The sequence below is a fragment of the Diceros bicornis genome, chromosome 24 (assembly GCF_020826845.1).
Source record: "Diceros bicornis minor isolate mBicDic1 chromosome 24, mDicBic1.mat.cur, whole genome shotgun sequence".
NCBI lineage: Eukaryota > Metazoa > Chordata > Mammalia > Perissodactyla > Rhinocerotidae > Diceros > Diceros bicornis.
The window spans coordinates 12,658,874-12,681,630 of NC_080763.1; the positions used below are offsets into that span (position 1 = coordinate 12,658,874).

General features: G+C 40.2%; 1 protein-coding gene across 2 annotated transcripts in view; it reads right to left on the minus strand.

The window, feature by feature from the left end:
- PPP2R5E (protein phosphatase 2 regulatory subunit B'epsilon) overlaps window positions 1-22,757 on the minus strand; it is a 140,656-nt gene that overhangs the window by 48,838 nt on the left and 69,061 nt on the right. For both annotated transcript variants that reach the window (XM_058567080.1, XM_058567079.1), the window contains exon 3: window positions 16,051-16,247. In XM_058567080.1, the coding sequence (XP_058423063.1) occupies window positions 16,051-16,247 (197 nt within the window). The remainder of the gene's footprint in view (window positions 1-16,050; window positions 16,248-22,757) is intronic.

Consider the following 22,757-nt stretch of genomic DNA (forward strand, 5'->3'; position numbering starts at 1 on the left):
TTGATTAGGAAACAAATGGTAAAATTTTTAAACTTTCAATTAGCACTTAATTTAATTTACTAGCAATTTGTTCAATCAGCAATTCGTTTCTAAAGCCACACTAGATCTTTTAATCACCACGATAAATCTATTGTAGTTTTCACATCAGACTAGGTATAAAGTCTCTTTTTAAACCTCGCCATCTATATGAATGAACACGGACATTTAAAATTTATCTGAGGGGCCGGCCCCATGGCGTAGCGGTTGAGTGCGCGCCCTCTGCTGCTGGCGGCCCAGGATCAGATCCCGGGCACGCACCAGCACACGGCTTGTCAGCCATGATGTGGCAGCGTCCCATGTAAAGTAGAGAAGGATGGGCGCAGATGTTGGCCCAGGGCTAGTCTTCCTCAGCAAAAAGAGGAGGATTGGCATGGATGTTGGCTCAGGGCTGATCTTCCTCACAAAAACAAAACAAAAATAAAAGTTATCTGAGGGGGCCAGCCAGGCGGCGTAGTGGTTAAGTTCACAGGCTCTGCTTCAGGGGCCCAGGGTTTGCAGGTTCGAATCCCAGGGAGGGACCTGCTCACCACTTATCAAGCCATGCTGTGGTGGCCTCCCACACACAAAATAGAGGAAGATGGGCAAAGATGTTAGCTCACGGCCAATCTTCCTCACCAAAAATAAACAAATAAAAGTTATCTGAACTTGTGAAATCATTAAAATCCCTTATTTTAACATAAGGACATATCCTTAGCACTAACTCTAAAGAACAGAAATTTAATTAAATCAGTACGACAACTTCCTAGATTACGAGCCATCCACTGCAGGACTAACTTTATTTTCTAACATATTAAATACGTAACTGTCATTGCTACATAATATTATCAATACAACTAAAATTTTCAGACACGAATTTCCAGAAATTATTATTCCAAACATGTTCACTAGAGTTAAATATGATTCCTTGAGCCAAAACAATCTCCCAGTGCCCTTATTTGTCACAAGTACAGGTGTCAGCAGCGCAACAGGGACTAAAATAATGGGAATCAGAGGTGTGGTCAAGCCACTCTAGCAAGGTTGTCCACATTTTTATCATAAAACCATCTTTGTGGACAAAGCTCTATACCTTTGAGAAAACATTCACCGAACCAGAACCAAAGACAGTGCACTCTTTACCTGAGACTAAGAAACACGCACTTGTGACAGTTGTGAGGTTTGTTTTACAACATCCGGAAAGCTAGAAGAGGATTTAAAAGATTTCTAAAGTCAGTGATTACAACCTATTATTGTTACACATTCATTGTCACACTTTAAATCTGTATTAGCAGGGCTTTCTAGGACATAGCAGCTATTTTATTAAACCTAATGTCTGAAATGAGGCAGAAGGAACATCTTAAAATGATAAAAGACGCTTAACAGCTAAAGAAAAGGAATAACAAACAAAAAAAAGTTTAAAAATTTATATTGCCCAATTAAAATTTTTAAATATGTAGCCAAATTCAAAAGACAAGATTAAAGTAATAGAAATCTTGTGCATGTACTATCTTCCTAACTCACAAGGATGTTACCATTTTTACTTATATTTTCTTATCAAGCATTTCTTTCATAATCTCCTAGGTATACACACTGTTCAGATTTACACAGACTAAAAAAAAATCTGTTTTCACTGTTGTTATTGCTGCTGCCGCTGTTGGTAACAGTATTTAGTTGACAATTGTTATGATCAATTGGTGTAAACTGGATTTAACATATACTGATTGTTTCTAAAAATAATTTGATCTGTTTAGAAATTCAATTTCTAGAAGGATCAGAGCATTGACAACTACATGGAAGAAAGGAATCTGTCCACCACAGATGGAGAAGAGAGAATCATTAGAATTTGAACACAGATCAAATGTAAATACAAGGTACAGTTTTGAGGAATACATCAACATTTAGTTATAAGGAGACAAAAGGGAGAAAGTGTGTGAAGGAAAGGACTTCGTCTTTTTTCCCACTCTTTCTGATCTATCACCAGCCCATCAGATGACAGAGACGCCATGAAGGCAGAAAAAGTGATTGAGGGTGGGGAGAGAAAGATGCAAGGGAAAGAGAAGACATTTGAACTGAGCCCCCTCCAGGTAATTTATATCAAGTTCTAAATCATGCAAACTGACTGATAGTATTAATGTCAGGATAGTGTCAGGGAAAGGATTCAAACCTAGCAAATCTGTGCTCTTACAATGCCACATCCAGTCATATTTAGAATGGGAGCTGTCCGAGTAGTGGGCTCACCTGTAGTGAGACAGGCTGTGCTATTTCCTTACCACTACCATCCTTTCCACTATCACCCCCCCTAAGAACTCTCCCTGGGTGCCTCTAGGTCTTTTCTCTTGGGTTTGTCTGATTCTCCAGAGAAGAATCACCTACCTCCTGACCAGAGGTGTAAGGAATCTGGGAGCCGAGTGGAGAAGAGGGTTGAGGATCTTCCCATTCCACGTGCTCCCCTACTTTCAGAAAGGTACCCACTGCTCTCAGCTGTGCCTAACGTCCCTGAGTCCAGGTTCCCTCCAGTTTAGCCTCTCCAGAGAGTGAACCTTAAGTCTTTTGCTGGGATTTGGAGGCGCAGTCAGCCGGCTGCCTGGTTTTGGGGAGAGTGGGGTAGGATTGGGAGTTCCGGCTACTTCTTATGGAGACTTTCCACCAAGTCTCCCGTTTTTGCCCCCACTCCGCCTTACTTTGAAAGGAATCTTTCTGAACCTTCCCAGAGTTAATGTGGCGTGAGCTGGCTACTTCCGGACTTTGCTTGCTGCTGCCTAGGGCTCAGCTTCCTCTGATTGGCCAAGGTAGCGACCACCAGTTCATTTGCTTTCTAGTTTCCAAAGTATTGATTCTGAGATCTCCTCTCCACTTTGCTTTGTTCTTGTGGGTTTTATTTCTTCTCAGTAATTTTTGTGTGATTTCAGGAGGTAAAGGAAGTAAAGTAAACACATCACGCACTGAATTCCTCCATTTACCCAAAACTTAGCAATTATTTCCTATTAAATTATTTGTTCCATTCTCCAGTAACTTCTGCTAATTCAAGTAATTTAACTTTCTGATGCGAATGTCAATCCCCTTTTAGTGGGAAAGAATCCAGTAGAACTGCAAGAAAACCAAATGGCAGCTGCTCTAACCTTAGCCAAGGTCAAGTGAGAGATCCCACACCAGTTTTCTTTCTCAGAATTAGCACCAACCACATTGGCAAGTCTCCATATGAAGCAAAATAGAAAGTAAAGCATATTCTCCATCTTGGGATACTGAATATAGAAGTCAAATGAATGCCTCAAAGTCATCATTTCACCCAAGGAACAAGCACACAAATCTCAAAAAAAAAATCCGCACTAGAACTCAAGGTAGAGCCAAGCTGAATCCTTGACACGACGCTCTTCTCTCAGTACTCAGTTCTCTGTCACCTTTTCTACTATGACTTCTGTTCCCAGGACACTAGGATCTCCTTAATTCCATTATTTCCAGTTATACACAGAGTAGTTCTGACATCTCACTAGATCTCAAATTCAATCTATTCAAAACTAATCTCATCCTCATTGACCTCCACCTCCCCCTAAAAGAGAATTCTCTTCTCATCTTCCACATTCTGTCTAACCCTTTAGAATTTTCTTTAACTCTTCCTCTCCTTTATCTGCTTTATGCAACTTATCAACGAGTCATTATATTAATTCCTTCACAAGGTGTCTTTGTGCTAGTGGTGGTGTTAGTTTTAATAGTGGAAATTTGGAAACAGTTTAAATGTCCCAAAATGGAAAAGTTAATTAAACAATGGTCTATCCACTTAATGTAATATTAGGCAGCCATTAAAATGATGTTTTTAAAAGATAACTAATTACATGAAAGCATATTTACATCATAAAGTTAAAGAAATTTTTGTAAAAAGAATACAAAATTATACATATAGTAAGATTAGAAAAAATATTTTTAATAAGGAAAAACAGGAAAGGGCACAAGGAAATTTTCTTGAGTGATGGTAATGTTCTAGATCTGGAGTTATGGCTACATGAGTATCTAGAACTGTTAAACTGGTTGACCATTCAACGCCTAAGACCTGTTCTTAAAATTGTATTGCATGTTAAGTAGATCTAAATTTTTTTTTAATTTAAGGGAAAAACCTCATAAAAAAATAGACTAGGAGAAAATTAGCCACAATGTGAACAACTGAATTTAAATAATGAAACTAAGAGTAATTTTTGTCTCTGGTTTCCAAATTTTCTTTGATGAGCACAGGTAAAAAATACAGGAGATGGGGCGTTCTCTTACATTCCTTCTCTATTTCCTCTTCTTTTGCCACCATCTGACTAGATTAGGACAACAGCCCTCTGCCATTGGCCATCCTGGCTTAAATCTGCCAGCCTAAACCTCCTTAAAGGAGCTTGCAGAAGGGCAGAGACACTCTTTGTGGGGCTGGAGAAAGAAAAATAAGAATATCATTTACATTTCACCTCCTGTTCAAAACCCTTAGCAACTCCCTGCTTGATGTCTACAAGATTAAGCCTAACCTCCTCTACTTAGCTTGCCAAGACCTCTGTAATCGAGAGCCATCCCTGCCTCTCCACCTTATTACCCACAAATTCCAACCATGAACCCTCCACTCCCATTAGGCTTCTATTTCAAGATTAAACTTTGCTCAAAATAAAAAGCAACTTTTTACCTGCTGAAACGGTGACAATAACGTTAACTTAATTCTCTCTAGAGTGTGTTATGCCCACACAAAACCATCACAGGGAAATGATATTTCACACACAGAGACAACTATATTGCACTGTCTGCAAAATTGGAAATGTAGCAGTGAATCCAAAAGTGAAGACTGTTGATATTAAATCTTGGAATCCAAAAATAGAGGTGTAAACACTGCAATAGTCATCGTGCTCACTGTGTAGAAATACGGAGCAGGCCCTCGTACTGCTGCCATTCACAGTCAGGCACTCACGCCCCACACAGGCTGGCCATGTGATTCTAGGGTTTTGCTACGTTTCCCTGTGTGACATGGACTGTGGGTCCTATATCCCAGGAAGGTACTAAAATTGGTAAATTAAGTGATTTCTGTAAGAGTCAAAGTGCACAAGTTTATAAACCAACAATAACACAGGGCTTTTTTGAGAACACATATATTCCAACATCTGCTTGAACACCTTATGGTTCAAAATCAGCTAACTGCCAAAAGAAAAATTAAACCTCTTGAATTCTGAATTTAAAAAAAAAACACAAAACACTTGAAGCTCCTGATGTATATTTCTGGCTACTGAGTATGTGCTCTTATTTGAAATCACTAAAAATAAACAGGAAACACTGCTGAAACTGTCATTGTCCCTTACTCTGTGCCCGTGTGTACGTCTCTCTCTGTCTCTGTGCCCCTTCATTAATAAAACAAAGCCCTGAGCTAGCTGGTGAATAATGACAACAAAAACACACCTGAACTACATCTGACCACAGATTAGCATCACTCTCTACCCAATACTACTGCTTCATGATAAACTGAGTAAGACAGGCCACTCCCAGGCAGGGCAGGACAGAGAGCCCTCCCTCATGGGCCTCACTGAGGCATGTGAGCCTCATGTTGGGGAGAAGGCAGGAGAGCGGGAGGAAGTTCTTCAGAAAGAAACCAAGAGAGGGCTGTAAGGGCAGGAACTGACCACGAACCCTGTTCGCTTCCATTTTAAATGTGCATTTAAAGATCACTGCCTTCCGGAGCTGGCCCGGTGGTGTAGCGGTTAAGTCCTCGCCCTCTGCTTCAGTGGCTGGGAGTTCGCAGGTTTGCATCTCGGGCGTGGACCTACTCATGGCTCATCAAGCCATGCTGTGGTGGCGTCCCATATACAAAATAGAGGAAGATGGACACTGATGTTAGCTCAGGGCCAATCTTCCTCACAAAAAAAAAAAAGAGAGAGAGAGAGAGAGACAGATCATTGCCTTCCCATTATTTCACCCCTCAAACAACTACTTTTACTTTACAGAATAGGGCATAACAGACTCCCTACTTTGTACCCGATGATAGCACAAATACAAAACTCAATTTTCCAGCACCTTCTCTACTGTCTAAGCTTAACAAATTTTTCTAACTCTTCTAAGAGAAAAAGGCAAAAGTTCCACAAAAGGAAGAGGCCTGCATTATTCCAGAGTGCCCTACCCTATTCTCATAAGGGCCTTAACTTCTTCAGGAAGGGAAATTCCACAGTACTTCAAAGCAGCCCATTTAGTACCTAACATTATCTGCCCAGCCCCATTCGTGTTTGTTACCGACATTTTTGAAGGGTCAGGAAACATCATATTCTCCAATATAGCTCGCTTATCTGTTTTATTAAAAAATAAACTTGCTCTCCAACTTACCAAACAGTTACAGTCCTATTTTTATTCAGAAACACCCTCGCTGCGAATGAGCGGCCCCTCGCCCTCACAGCCATGCTCCTCTTTGCCCAGGACCTGCTTGCTGCCTTAGGCTCTGGTCTTTCCAGTTTTCCCTTCTCCACTACTCAGCCAACCCCCACCTTTCTCTATTCATCACTGCAATTGCATTTTTACTCTAAAAGTTCCTTATCTTATCTGCACTTTCCAGAGGCAACTTCCTCTGCAGAAGTCACTGGATAGCATATTTCTTCTTGTTTTTATCTACAGATCAAGTTTGGCTTTTAATATTGATCGGTAGCCAACTACCTCCTGGAAATGACCTGCTTGTTGTTTTCTTGCCAAATTCTTGCCTCAAGCATTTCTGTCTCTGAGAATTCCACAATGAGGACACTCATTTTCTCCGTTTTTTCCTGCTAATAATGCACCACTGTGGTGCAACCAGCTTTCTCCCTAGAGAATCAACCAAAAAATCCCTCTCATTTCTCTCTCCTCAGTGCAGATGGCTGAACCAAATAAACTAACACCACGTGCTAGAATTAGCCAAGGCCCACTTATAGATACCCTATATACAAGCAATATTTCCGAATCATTTTATCATTCATTTTCTTGGTAGATTTTTCCAGAAGTATTGCTTACACCTCTAACCATATTTTCAGTTTCAAGGTTAAACTAAAAGGTGGGAGAAAAGAGAAACCAAAACTTGAATGCAGTACTGTAACTTATCCTGCAAAATTCTGCTGCCAGCTTGGGGGGAGGGGAGAGGGAGAGTTCTCATTACACTGAGATGATAGTATTGGATGGATGAGCGCTAGACAAGTCGCAGCTGTCAAACAATTTTAAGTATATTGAAAACTCTGAATAATCTGTAAAGCAGTTAAGACAAAAGGACTACAACTTGTAAATGAAGCAAATAGCAATCACGAGTAGCTCAGAAGCTTCCTGAGTAAAAATCCACTCCTTAGGGAGTTTAAATTAAAACTAAGTACATTAAAATCCCTGTCAGATTTCTTAAGAGAGAATGTTTGCAGGAGAGAAATGGTAAATTATTAATACAGTACGAACATGAATATGCAAGTATTATCAGGAAAAATTTTATTTAGGTGAACTAATGGCAGTATATATACACATGTATATATAATTATACACACACGGACACAAGAAGATTTACAGGGTCCTCCAAAAAAGAAAAAGAAAAAAGACTTGAAAATAAAATTTCCCAGAGAGAATTAAAATTTAAAATAGAGAAAAGATATGGAAAGTCACCTTAAAGAGATTTAAAAAAAAGCACTCAGGCTAGCAAGACTTCATTGTAACTGGAAAATTAATCTACCTAAAGAAAAAGGTAAGTCTAGCAGAGGTGGCAGAGGTGGGACCATGAATAATAATAACAACCACGACATCACAACAACCCTATAAAGTTACAGTGGGGTAAAAAGCTTAAGAGGGTTAATACACTTCCAAGATCACACAGCTAAGTAAACAGCAGGACTGGGCCAGGTCTATCTGTCTATACCACTGACTCGTGAAGGACAACGAAAAGGAAAAGCGGGCTGTACACACGTAAGTGCTTCCAAAGATTAGGGGCCATCATGGAGATGGAGGGATGTTCCAATCATTGACCTCCCTTGCTCCAAATCCAGGCTAACCAAGCAACTTACGGTTGTCTTGGCTGCCGACAGAGCTTGCCTGCTTCCAATGGTGGGACAGACAGACAGAAGAAGCATGAGAGGACATGAACTTAGGGGACAGGATCATCTCAAGGACTGTAGTTTGGGTGGAACAGAGGAGAGTTCTGAACTACACAGCCCTCCTCCTGAGCTCCTCCTCACCCACCATCACCATGCACTCTTACATGGAGGGAGTGGTGGGGCAGGAGAAAAGGGTAAGCAGCACTGTTAATTCAAGAATAACGCAAAGGCAATGTAGTTATTATATAGGGTAGTGAGGTGGTGGGGGGAGGGGGAGTGAAACGGAAGCTGTTTCTCAAGCAAAAAATGAACATTTAACCCTGACACTTTGTTAGAAGCAGCAAAAGATACAAGGATGAGCGAATCAGAGACCTTATTACCTATTTAGAAGAGCTCAAGGAAAACAACACAGTACAGAGGCAAGAGTCCAATCTTAGGGGGTTGCAGGCCTCACTCCCATTGGAAAGAATGATTCTAGGAAAGCATTAGGCACAGCAGTTATGAGTATGGCTCTGGAGCTAGACAACCTGGATTTGAATCTCAGCTCTGCCAGTTACCCAGGTGTTTCTTGGGCAAGTTTCTTAACCTCTCTCTACTTCCTTTACATCCTCTATAAAATAATATATATAATAATACTACCTACCTCACAGGGTTGTTATGAAGACTGAATTAACTCATATACTGTAGATGCTGCAGATTATTATGCTGCCAACAATGAAAGGTGTACAGGTGTTGGTGACCTTCTTTCATTAGTACACACCTTTGTGAAGAACCTCTAAGGATTAAGCATTTGACTACAACTCTAAATTGTAAACTATTATAACAACCTAGCAAAGATGACACAAGATGAAACAGAAAATCTGAAGACTCAGACATGTATTTAAGAAATTGAATTCACTACCAGAAACCTTCCCACAAAGAAAACTCCAGGCCCAGATGGTTTTATTGGTGAAATCATTCTAACAACTTCATTTTTCATCTTTAGTTAACCGCCATAAATGGGAAGATCCTGCTCCTTTCCAATCTCATCTTATATTTTCCAACAGAGCATCATCTAGCAGAGCACTGCACACATGGTAAAAATCAAGCTTAAGGCATTTCAAAGTAAGATATGTCTTTGAAAATTTAATCAAAAGCTACAGATCTTCTCCCACAAAACACACAAAATTTTGCAGTCAACATCAGTGGGTCCATTGACCCCATGAAACCAATCCATAGACACCCTGAGATGCTAAACGAATATTGTTACATGAGCATTAACTAAAGGAGCATAATGTGATAGTTTAAAAAGGTAATTAAGGAAAAGACAAAGTGCCTGCCAGTTTTTCTACCCTCTGATAAATTATAAATGTTATAATCTGCTCCTCACCTTGAGCAGTGAATTCTTCCTGATCTCATCCTAAAAATGTCTTCTGGCAATCTTCATTATCATAACCTTACATTCTTCCCTAAGTACCAAGGAATTCTTTATTTTTAATTAATTTAATTCTCAGGTCCTATCTTCTAGACTTATCCTATCCTCAAAATTTACCAATAACTTCAGTTCCTAAATGCCATTCCCAGATATCACTCAATTCTCTTCCATTATTTATATTTCCAATCGTGTAAGCAGCCCACCTCCGCCCCCCCCAATGGCTCACACCTACAGATCTTATCTCCTTTGGGTCTGAAGAGTCACCTCCAAGGCAAATTCTGGCCAGGATGTATACTTCTACTCCTTATCAGATGCAGGAAGATGAAAAATGGAAATTTCATATTTCCCCCTGGCAGTTATTGTTCCCAAGGCTACTTTTAGATAGTTGTTATTTTATAAAAAGAAACTCTCTGTCCTTCAAGCCAATAGGGTACATAGTGGAGTTAGTAGTGGAGTTAACAAAGCACTCCTGAGAGTCTGTGTGGGCAGACTCTGAGACCTTTAATTGCAACTTTATAATTTTCTACAAAACCGTATTATTCTATTAAGAGGCTAACCGGAGCTCTGATTTCCAGTTAAATCAAAGAACGTATGAAAGACAAAGCACTTAGATAACCAAACGACAGAGTATAATTTGAGAGTGTGGAAAAACAAAGCTAATGGTAGCCAAGAAACAACAGAAAGGACCAAAGGAAAGACTGCAATAGAAAAGAAGAAAAAATTGTTCAACGTATTTTACCTTAAAACTACATTAGCTTCAGAAAATCACGTATTCTACAATTTGAGGTATATAGAGATTGAACCACAGATTAGGAGTGGGGCAGACTTGGAAACCAAAAAAGCCAAGTCATAGAGACAAAATATGGAAATAAGAGCAAACAACCAGAGCGACAAGGTATGCTTTCTGCAGGAGAGAAATGACAGGATTTTACTCTAATGAAGACAGTACACAGTATATGCAATCATTATCCATAGTCAGCATCTCAACTGCCTCATATTTCTTGCATCCCTCAACCCACCAACTCCCACCTGTACCACTGCACTAAAGCACAATGGATTCCCTGGTATCACCTGGAGGTCCATCATTGTTCTTTTTCTCCCGTCCTGCTCCCATGTTGATAATTACCAATCTCCATCTCCAGCTTTCCACAACTAGGTCTCCCATAACCTCAAATCTAACACACCAAAAATCAACTCCTCAGCTCCCACCCAAAACCTCCTCTCCCTCCTGCTGCACCTTTCTCATACTGCAATACCACAAACTACCTCATTCCCAAAGCTATCCTAGACCCCTTCCTCTCTCACATTCCAAACATCCACACAAATGCTAAGTGGCTTCAATTTTACCTCCTAAGTGAGACTCATCCTTTTCTCTCCTAGTCTACTTCCACACCTGTGCTTGGTTTAGGCCTCCCACAACTTTTCTGACACAAGTCCCCTAAGCGATTCCTCTCTGCCTTCCATTTCAGCCCCCTTCCAATCTATCTGGCCCACTGCCATTATAATACAAATCCAACCATGTCACTCAACTGCTTAAAACTTTTCAATGGTTACCCATTGTTTGTGAACTTCTTTCAGGATCTGGCCCACATCTACATCTTCAACTGCCACCATTCACCTCCTCCCACTCCCCAACACACACACACACACACACACACACACACACACACTTAATGCTGTATCACAGCACTATTTGTGTTTCTCTGAATATATCATGGAGTTTGGAAATTCCTTTGCATCATGTAATTCTCTTTTTCATTTCAACACTATTTCAGCCACTTGGAAAACACATATTCACCTTTTAATACCCTGCTGAGGCTTTACGCACTTTATCAAGCCTTCCTTGACCATCCCCCCCACCTCTGACTAATCACCCTTTCTCTCTACTCCTTGCCTTGTTCATACTTTTATTAATGCACATATGAGATTATGTTTATTATCTGTTCACCAGTATCCTCTCTGCCTGACTGTGAGTTTGGTGACAGGGCAGGTTCCTGCCTTTATTATCAAAATGTAAAGGTGTGGTTCTAAGTCATTCAATAAACATTACCTGGAGTTAACTAAAACAATGTCTTCACCAATGAGATTTCATCTCACATCAGAACTATCCCCAAAAGAGACATTTTTGAAAAGGAAGATGTGCAAATAAATATAAAGAATACAAAATATGCAGAGATCAAGTTCAGGTAAAAAACATTAACACAAGATCACTGGGAGAGTCAGAAATTCTAAGAAATCTTTCAAATGGATGCATGGCAACAGAACCAAAAAGAAAACATTAGCATAATGTGGTAAAAACACTGCCTCAAGGACAGAAGCCTGACACTTGAGATGATACAGAGCAGAATGTACCAAAGCCTAAGGGAACTAACAGGCCCCATGAGAAATACACGAGAGAAACCACTTACCTAAGCAACTACTTTGGACAATGGTTTGTAAACTTTAAGAATGGCAGAATCCATTCTAAATTTCTTAGACAGTGTTCACCAAAATAGTTGGTCGTTTTCAGAGCTGGAAGGATGTGAGAGAGAGACCATCATCAACTCCCTCCACTTACAACAGGAGAAATGGGCCTTAGAGAGGAAATTACTTACCCAAGATCTCACCACTAGTTAAGTGGAAGATGAGAAATAAGGACAGTGACTTCCACGTTCTCTGCCTGGGGCTTTTTCCACTACTCCACACTACCCTTCCGTGGGTAAGTTAGATGCTGTATTGTTTTGTTTTGTTTACACATAATTTCTTAATTCTAGCAGTCTGTAGGTGGTATCCAGACTTCATTCAAATGCTAAAAATGGTTTCCACAACTATAGATTACTTTCATCTGTCACTCTTTTTGTCCCCTAACAGGAATAGCAACTCTCAAAGTATAGGTCCCATCAGGTTGGATCAAAGGCTTTTGGTAATAATGCTAACACCAGAACACGCCATCAGAAGTCATCACTCATCCCGGTTTGTAAAACCTAGTTATCGCTTCATCGATATTTCATTAAAAGCACTACCACTTCCCTCACTAAGCCTAGTGACGCAGTTTCATTTTACAGTATTAAGAAAGAGGAATAGGTGGAGACAGTGACTGTTCAGCAGGCACGATTGGAATTACAGCATTTCAGAATGACAGAGGATACAACACATCTAGCTAATAGAGCCTTTTTTTTTTTTGGTGAGGAAGATTCACTCTGAGCTAACATTTGTTGCCAATCTTCCTCCTCTTTTGCTTGAGGAAGATTAGCCCTGAGCTAATATCTGCACCAGTCTTCCTCTATTTTGTATGTGGGTCGCCGCTACAGCACAGCCTGATGAGTGGTGTAGCTCTGAGCCTGGGATCCAAACCTGTGAACCCAGGCCACCGAAGCGGAGCACGCCTGACTTAACCACCACACCATAGGGCCAGCCTGCTGATACAGCATTTTAAGTCCACAAAGAGGAACTCTGGGTTCTACCAATGACTGTAAAATCAGCTATCTGATAACAAAATCATCAAAATATAATAATAATATTATTGAATGCCTGACATGTGTTAGGGACTGGTCTGAGAGCTTTAGCTACATCATTGCCAATCCTCACAAAATACCCAAAAGGCAAGGACAATACAGATGAGGAAAGTGAGCAGTGGCAGCACCAGAATTTCTATATACAAGGGGCTCACAGGTGGCAAAAAGGAAGGGAGTAGAGAGCACCAAGTAGGGACTTGGTTCCAACCCTCCTTACTGTGCAGTAAGCACCCTGTTTACTAGATTGTATGTGTATCTGAGGTGGTGAGAACCTTGATGTACAAACAAAGCACAACAATTTTCCTTGGGTGGACTATTTATGGAGCAGGGTAGGAGGGACTATGGTCACCCTTCCCTGATGCTGAGTACCTCTTAGCACCACATGAAAACTGCGGGCCCCAAAGACGGAGGGCTCCATCCAAGGTGATGGAGCAAGGACGGCCAGAGCTGGCTCTTGAGCCCGGGTTTGTGTGGTTCCCTAGTCCCATCTCTTTCTACTCTACCATGCTACCTTCTTCTCTGTAAATGCTCCACATTGTCTAAGAACCATGTGAAATCAGTAGTTAGCAATTTCACAAATTACAAGATACGAAAAATAAATTACACCTCTGAGAACCCTAAACTACCATCTAGAAAGTTAATTTTCTAATGCCCTAGACTAGTGTGCATGCTGCAGATCCAACACCTCCTGACGTAGGCCTCAAGAATATTTTAAAACACAACATTCACACACAAATGACAGGAGTCCTTTTTTAAATTGTTTTGCTTGGGGGGGGAGCATGAGGAAGTTGGTAAGTGAGAAGAGAAAATGGTCTCCTTTAAGAGACTAAAGCTGGTTTAGGACCAAGCTGGTTCAATTTTTGGATTAAGCCAAATACTGGGTCTAAAAACTGACTATAATCCAATGACACCCAATATCTCCACCATAATTCGACAGCCTGAAATGGCCACATTTTAAGAGGGAATCCATTCACTGGTTCAACAATCTCCAGGTAGGCCTGGGCTGGGAGGCCTTACAGAGGCCTCAGAGATGTGCAGGACACAGTTCCTGCCTAGAAGTACTTATAGTCTAATTAGAAAAATCAGATAAATGTGGGAAAGGACAAAAAAGCAGCAAATGAACAAATTCCAAAAGGGTAGGTTGCCAAGAAGCAGAGGAACTAAAGAAAGGAGAAAACTCTGTGCTTTTCAGAAAACAGTGATAGCACTTTAAGCCAGGTCTTGAAAGAAGAGGAGGATTAGAATTAGAGGCTGGGGGCAGGGAATACATGGAGGTCCAGAAACAGGGAAAAGAGGCATGCTATTAAAGAACAAATCAACAAATGTGACAGATGTTCCCACACAAGGGCAAACTGATGTATGTACAAGGATATTCATAGGGTACTGGTTAAATAAATTATGGTACATCCACACAATGAAATACTATGCAGCTATAAAAATGAATGAGGGATGAACTGATATACATTATATATTGCTAAGTGAAAAAAGCAAGGTACCGAGAGTGTATTTAGTATGCCACCATTTGTGTGTTTACAAAAAATAATATTTATACTTATATGCTTGTATATGCTTACATATTCATAGACTATCCATGGAAAGATACAGAAGAAAGTTATAAACAGTGGATACCTCTGTTGGCTGAGGACATGGGTAGGTTAAAACCAAAAGACCATGCTCTGCAGAAGGCAGGTAGACTAGAGAGGATCCTAAGTATCAGGTTAAGAGGTTTAGACAGCATACAAACTCTAGAGAAGGGTATTGACATTAGGGGACAATTGACACTGGGGCTATAATCTCTGTTATAGGGGCTGTCCTGTGCATCAAAAGACGTTTAACAGCATTCCTGGCCTCTACCCACCAGATGCTGGTAGCAGCCCCCTCCCACTCCTGGTTGTGACTACCAAAAAACGTCTCTAGACATTGCTAAAGTGCCCTGGGAGGCAAAATCGCCCCTGGTTGAGAACCACTGCTCAAGAGCCACAGTGTTAACAGTTAACCTCCAAAATACTCTAGCACTACATTCCTGTAAATTAACAACAAATGCAATATACACTCAGATATGTATCTGAGCAATATACTGGACGTTATTTTCAAATGACCTTCATGTATCAGTCACAGTTTCTCAAGTTGTGATAATTCAGGTCCCTTCCCAAATCTGAACTGTTCATTGTTAACCATATATACTCCATCATAGATGTCTCTTTTCTACATTTGTTGAATACAAATCATAAGAGTTAAATGGAAAAGCTAGACAGATCTTCAGCAGTACACAGAAGGTGGGCCAAATTCCCCAGTGGGCTTGCCAGTGATGCACTGACCCTTCTGGATCTCTGCAGCACAATTTCAGGAGTTAGTGGACCAGCCCCACCTCTTCCAAATAGCATGTGCTCTCTAGATCCAGATCTTCTAGGATGCAAAGGAAGGCAACCCTCCCACAGAAATCTAACAGAAAGCCATATTTTGGCTTGGTTTTTGAAAAACTAATATAATTATTGACACAATAAGAACATAATTACTTACATTATGCTAATAACGTCTCTTCTCATAACTCCTAATCACCACACAAAGTATAAGACGCTGTTCAAAAATAATGAAAGACATCACCCCGGATTTTCAGATTATAAAGAGAATGATTAGTTTATAAAGCCAAGAGAGGCTTTAGTTAGATTCTACAAATCACAATTTTATTAAGCTTAAAGCCATTTCTAATATACCATAATGAATAGGGAGAAAAAAAAAATCAAGATATCCAACAGGCTTGATTATTTTTCAAACACAGATCTAACACTTCTGTTGATTCTCCTGTGTCTTTTCTTTTCTCAATGCCAGAAATCCAATAATACCCTAGCAATCTTGGCTTCACATTTTGAGGTCATTGATTCCTCCAATACTGTCATAGGTGAAAAGTTCTGGATTTCATTCTCATGAAATCATGCTCTTCAAATTCTGTATTGTGCTGACTACTTTTGCTTAGCTCTCAGAAGGTTGGCTTTTATTTGTGGAGGTGACCTCCAGTGACCTGACTCTGCAATAAATACACCTGTGAGTCCCTATGGAAGGTGCTTAAAAGTGTCCGCGGCGAAAAAAAGAAACTCACCATTCTAACTACTTCAGGGTAAGTCTGCTCTGTCAAACAGCCTCTGCTTATTGTAATGTAGTCCACCAGTTCATTAAGAGTGGAGCGCTTGTATTCTTTCATTTTAAGATCAGATAGCGTGTCCATGAAGTCAAAAATGACACAGCACTGCTGAAGTTTCTTTAGGAACAGTTCAGGCTGCTCTGAGGATGGAACGTCTAAGAAAAAAAAAGGAAATGGTGTAAGTCTGTCATCAATTTCTAGGTAACAGGAATTCTCTGTGAAAGTTACTTCAAAAACAAGCTGAGAAAAATAAGAATTCACATGACAACAGCGTTCTTTTTAACAGTTACACATGGGTGGGAGGGGATACCGTAGCCACTACTTCAGAGACCTTGGCTTTGAAACTACATGGTACCAACACAATTGACAGCATTTGCTGTTCCACAACCAAATATTAACCAAAATCCCAAGAGCCATTAGAAAGTTGTAGCAAATTTTAACCAAAAACACCTCAATGTCAACACCCTTAAGCGAAAAACACTGAAAAAGGTCAAACTTCCCATTATAAGGTAAAGACAGAAGTTTTCACTGTTGGTTTAAATTAGTTTTACTAAAAAATTTCAAAGCAGAAATGTCAGTCGATTCATTTTAATTTCATGCTGACATCCTTGGTATTTAAAGCAACTGTTGTGTGTATGTGTTTATATTTTTTGTGTTGTTTTGGCTTGATATCTATGAAGTTTCTTTGTCAAAGAAACATGGAAAATCAACAAAATGAAGCAATACCAACTCTCTCAAAAAGAGCACATCAGTAATGGACGATAAGAGCAAACCACTTAAATCTATGTTCTCTCTTTTGACCCATCTTCTTCCCTTATGGTGAGAAAAAACCACTAACATCTTCATTAATATGTTCTCAGAATAAACATCTGTTCTTTTCCCACAAACAGCAGGTCAGACATTTGGTATTGTGTCGTTTCTAAAAAATATGTAGAAATTTTAGGTTAAAATTCCCCAGCTAGAACGGAAATCTGATCTATAGTTGGACTTGAAACACACCAACTAAGTTGTAGATAGCCCATTCCACTCCTATCTTCCTTCCACTGTTTTACTCCCCCAAACTGGAGCTTTCCTAGAAAGGGAATGAAATTATGCCTGCTGCCTTCACTCAAGGCAATTAACTCATTAATCCTCAGAACACTCTTAGAGGTAAGCAGGTGGTATTATGTTACCATTATTCTCCATTTTTCAACAAGCAAATTAGAGACAATCATTGAGGTCCCACAATGAATGAGTTATGGAGCTGGGCACAGCACCTGGGTCTCTAACCACATTCCCACACTCCCTTTGTACTATTCAAGAAGGACTTTTAACAATGTTTGGCCAGTCACTTGCAACCAGCCTCAGTTGCCAGGCTCCCAGTAAACGCTTTGCAGAGGCCTCACAGCGTGGGGCACTTGCTTCCTGGAGGTAAGTGCAACAGCTAACAGCACCCACCTTATGGCCACTAGCAGCCCCAGCAGAGGGGAGTGAGGGCTAGATTCCTATTCACAGGATCCACATGACTCCTCTCCACAACCCTCTTCCCCTCCTCACATCCCGCAACCCCGGTGCTAGCCCAAATACCCAAGGCCTCACGGATAATACCTCTAGAGCACTGCCTCCTGACATCGACTTGAGAATAAGCCCTAGATGAGAGTGGACAAGATATCTGAAAATACAGGATTTCTCCACCAGATATAAGGGAACAAGAAGTAGTCAATATTTTTGAAGGTATATAGCGTCACTGCAACTCTCAGCAAAAACAAGTTGTAAATTTAGAAATTATTCTTAACCAATGAGTTTCCCCTCCCACCACCACCCCCATAGGTCGCCTAAAGCCTAATGTAACTTACAGTCAAAGACTTTGGGATTTGAGTTAAGCCAAGAAATATGTCTTATTCTATGCCCCTAGACTTAATCACTTTCAAAATATCTGGCTTTAGACTATAAGAACTACATTTCTTATAGTCAGACCAAGCTTTCTCTTTACTTGCTACCTGCTTCAGGTATTTAAAATAAATCCATAAACAAACAAAAAGTAAACAAAGCTGCTTATGAATATGACTATACATGCTTAACCAAAAGCTAATTACATGCACAGGACCATCATGGTTAATTACTTAAGTCTTCTAAGTTCTAAATCAGACCCCATACCTTGAAGCTGAACGGGAGTTTTGATGATGCAGAGGGAACAAGAAAAGGCTTATTAACGTAACAGTAAAGCTAAAATCTTCAGGAGAAATTTTAATTAATCCAATTTTTGACATAATAACTTTAATAAAGCTTAAAAATCAGACGCTCTACATGGAGAACTCCTTAATTCAGCATACATGAATTATGAAAGCATCTATAAATGACAGCCTTTCCTCCAAAAAGCAAAGGGTCACTTAAGCAGTAACAACAACAATTAATCTTGGTGGTCACTGCAATAATCCTCCAGAGAGCAATATATTTGGCTATTTAAAAAAATCCAGGCAGTTCACATTTAATCCTTTTTTTAATAATGTTAGGCAGTTGAAATTTATTCTTTATTTATCCAAATTGATAAAACGTCATGGACAAATGTGAAGCAGGCTATCCACCTGCCCAACAGAATAATGATAATAGCTTACATTTATTGAGTACTAGTGCGTGTATTTATTGGGTACTATTCTAAGCACTTTACATATATTATATCTTATTTAATCCCAACAACAACACTATGCAGTAGGTACTATTTCCAATTTAACAGATGAGAAAACCAAGACACAGAGAGAGTCAGTGACCTGCCCAGAGTCTTAGAGATAACAAGCAGTGGAGACAGAATTCAAACCCAGGCATACTGACTTCAGAGCCTGAACTCTTCACTACCACGCAACATTCAAACTCAGTCAAAGGCAAGAGTAATACCATTTCCCATAAAACAGGGTATGTGCAAAGAGAAAAGAGGAAGAATGCAAAAAGAAATCAACAAATTAATTTCCAATATGCCCCATTCATAAAGGATCATGGTGAACCCCTCTAGCCCATTCCCCAGAGATTAACACATATAGCAACAAGCTTTGCTTTATCCTTTATCACAGACTAAACTCTTCTAAACGATCTCCTTTCCTGAAATTAAAAAACTTATGCAGTTAAGACCGACCAAAAGAAAGGAGGGTTTCCTCAAAGAGCCAATTCCTTTATAGCAAAAATTTTTTTAAATTTATTTTTTTCATTCATGCTAAAGGATGACCCAACTAGCAACAGTCCAAGCAAAGGGCTCTTCCTATAATGTTTGGCCCTCAGACTGTCCCACATAGCTATGCTGCTCCCAACCTCCTCGCCCTCATCTCCCTAGTCCCACTGGGATATGAAAAGGTAGAATATGAAAGGTAGGACAGGCCAGGATCAGAGAAGGAACACTCTCTGAGGAGTGCAGACGGTTTCAGTGATATAAATTTAATGTCTATGGAACCAGTCTCAGAAGCAGACACAAATATTCTTTTTAAAGAAACATTTATAAAAAGTATCATGTACTAGGCCATAAAGAAAATCTCACAGGGCCGGCCCCGTGGCTTAGCGGTTAAGTGCGCGCGCTCCACTGCTGGCGGCCCGGGTTCGGATCCCGGGCGCGCACCGACGCACCACTTCTCCGGCCATGCTGAGGCCGCATCCCACATGCAGCAACTAGAAGGATGTGCAGCTATGACATACAACTATCTACTGGGGCTTTGGGGGAAAAAATAAATGAATAAATAAAACTAAAAAAAAAAAATCTCATAAGTGACAAAAAAGAAATCAGACAAGCAATACATTTTGACCACAATGCAATAACAATAGATTTTAACAACTCAAAGTTACCCACCTCCCAAATCCAAGCCATCTGAAAATCTAAACACTTAGTAACTTAGATTGAAGAAAAAAACAAATTATAGAGATTTAGAAATAAATGTAAATCAGAAAAATTAAAGATCGTCTCTGAATCCCAAAGCAGACCAGGCAGTGGATGCTTGTGTCATCTCTCTTCCCATGGAAACCTCTGGCCTGCACAGGCCATCCCTGCCCCCAGGAGAGGGATCCCATAGAATCCTAACCATAAATAATGAGGAATCAATAAGTGGTTATGTAATACTATGAAGGTCATCACCACAACAACCCATCCATCCAATGTTAGTATCTGTTTAAAGGGGAGAATAACTGATCCAATTATGATAGCTTGATAAGATTCCATAAGGTCAGATTCCACTGCTCTGAACAACTCTTAAAATTAAGCTCATTGTCAGAATATGTTTCTCACCCAAGAAAATAATGTAGTGACCAGCTAAGTGTTCAATCCACTTGGTGGCTGTATTTCTCTCTGCATTGTCCTTCTCTGTCCTTTTTAGCATTAGTCATTTTCCCCATATCCCTTTTCTATTACCATCTCCCAGTCTCCTCCTATATATTTTCATCAATAAGCTGGGGAAAATGACTACTCCCACCTCCAAGGCGTTCATACTCAATTTTAAAATTTATAAGTGCAACAAGTAATGGAAAAACAGACATAGAATTCAACAGTAGAGGGAGGACGCAAGTTCAAATGAAGAGACAAAGATTCTTATTGTGTCTAAAGAACAGTCAATGGGAGGCATATACATTTTAGCCACAGCCCCCCTCCATCATATGCACACGCACACATGTACACACATGCACACACACACACAACTCCCCTCACCATCATCATGATTTCAAGGGCTGGTTCTTTATTTATTTGTTTGATTCTTTATAATTGGCCAAAGTAGCTCATTCCTCCCTAGTCAACAGCCTCCATTATTCCATCCCATCTATCGTTTGGGGCACAGGATCATGGGTCCAGTATCAGCCCACCTTCCCTTGGAGCCTGACTCAGTCAGAACTTTGCAAAGCAAAAGGCAGCGAAGGTAGAAGAAATAAAACATGAGGCCTGTGTCCTTTGGGTTTGGTGCTGTGGGACGCCAGTCAACTGAAGCTGTTGAAAATCAGAATGTTACATTCCCACTTGCAAATATCCCAACCAAGTAAATAAAGAAGGCCCACATCATTATATTTATTAGCCATAATATCACAGGAAGAGGGCAGATTGGTTTTAAACAAAAAGGATGTGGGCTGGTAACTTATCTACATATAGGCTGTTAAAATCTATGTGAAAATATAGTGAATAAATATTTCTATAAAATGGTCATGTTTGATTGAAAGCTAAGCAGTGACATTATTTGAGCTCCTGTTTTTGTTTTTTTTTTTGTGAGGAAGATTAGCACTGAGTTAACATCTGTTGCCAATCCTCCTCTTTTTGCCGAGGAAGATTGGCCCTGGGCTAACACCCGTGCCCATCTTCCTCCACTTTATATGGGACGCCACCACAGCACGGCTTGACAAGCAGTGCATCAGTGCACACTCCCGGGATCCGAACCTAGGGACCGCAGGCCACCAGAGTGGAGCGTGCACACTTAACCACTGCGCCACCGGGCCAGTCCCTATTTGAGCTCCTAATGAATAATATTTATAACCAGTTATTTCAATGCAAAAGACCTGAAATAAAATCCTTCTAAATGAACAACACTTTTCACCTGAAAACATCCTAAGCTATTAGCCCTCTTACATACATTTCTCCAACTCTTACAAAAAATAAAGGTACCAGCATAGTTTGAGCATGTAAATGTGGTTTTTGATCCCTCTATCTCATCCCTTAGAACGTTCCCTAAGGTCTACAAATCCCCATCCATGTATGCGATCAGTGCCTCACATGCAACCCTCCAAAACTTCAACAAGGTCAGTGAGAATTCTACTTGCATAAGGCAATGAGCCTATATTTATAGAAAACTAGTCTCATAGTACTAAGGAGAGCTTAGCACTAACATATTAAGTTGACTTAGCCTTGAAGGACAGAAGCATGGTATGCAGGCACATGTGGTAAAATGCCTAATTGCTGCCCAAATCCTTGCCTCCAACTTCACTTCTAAACATGGATATAGGTAGCATTCTCTTTTTGCAGCACATATTTCAGGAAAACTAAAAAGAATCCTATTTTATTAGTGGAACTGTGCTTCCATTAGAAATTGCTTTTGACACCCCAAAAAAATCACAGATATAACCAACAGTATTTCATCAAAACAAGAAGACAACTATAAATCTTTATAATGAATCAAATAATTAAATTAAGCTTCACGTCCTATGAACTGGACCCAAGCTTAACACGTTGATTACACACGATACTTCAATTCAAATAAACACATATTAAGAAACTAACCCAGGGGCCGGCCCGGTGGCGCAAGCGCTTAAGTGCACACGCTCCGCTGCAGCAGCCGGGGGTTCGCTGGTTCGGATCCTGGGCGCACACCGATGCACCGCTTGTCAAGCCATGCTGTGGCAGCACCCCATATAAGGTGGAGGAAGATGGGCATGGATCTTAGCCCAGAGCCAGTCTTCCCCAGCAAAAAGATAAGGATTGGCAGATGTTAGCTCAGGGCTTATCTTCCTCACAAAAAAAAAAAAAAGAAACTAACTCAAAACTAACAGGTTAGCTAAAATAAGTATTAAATACTTGACCATTCCAATTACTTTATTACTGTATTCAAAGTTGTAGGTTCAAAACTATTTGTGGTTGTTGATGGTGGTGGTGGTGTGCTACTACTAGGTATCTGTATTTTTTTTTTTTTTGGTGAGAAAGATTAGCCCCAAGCTAACATCTGTTGCCAATCCTCCTC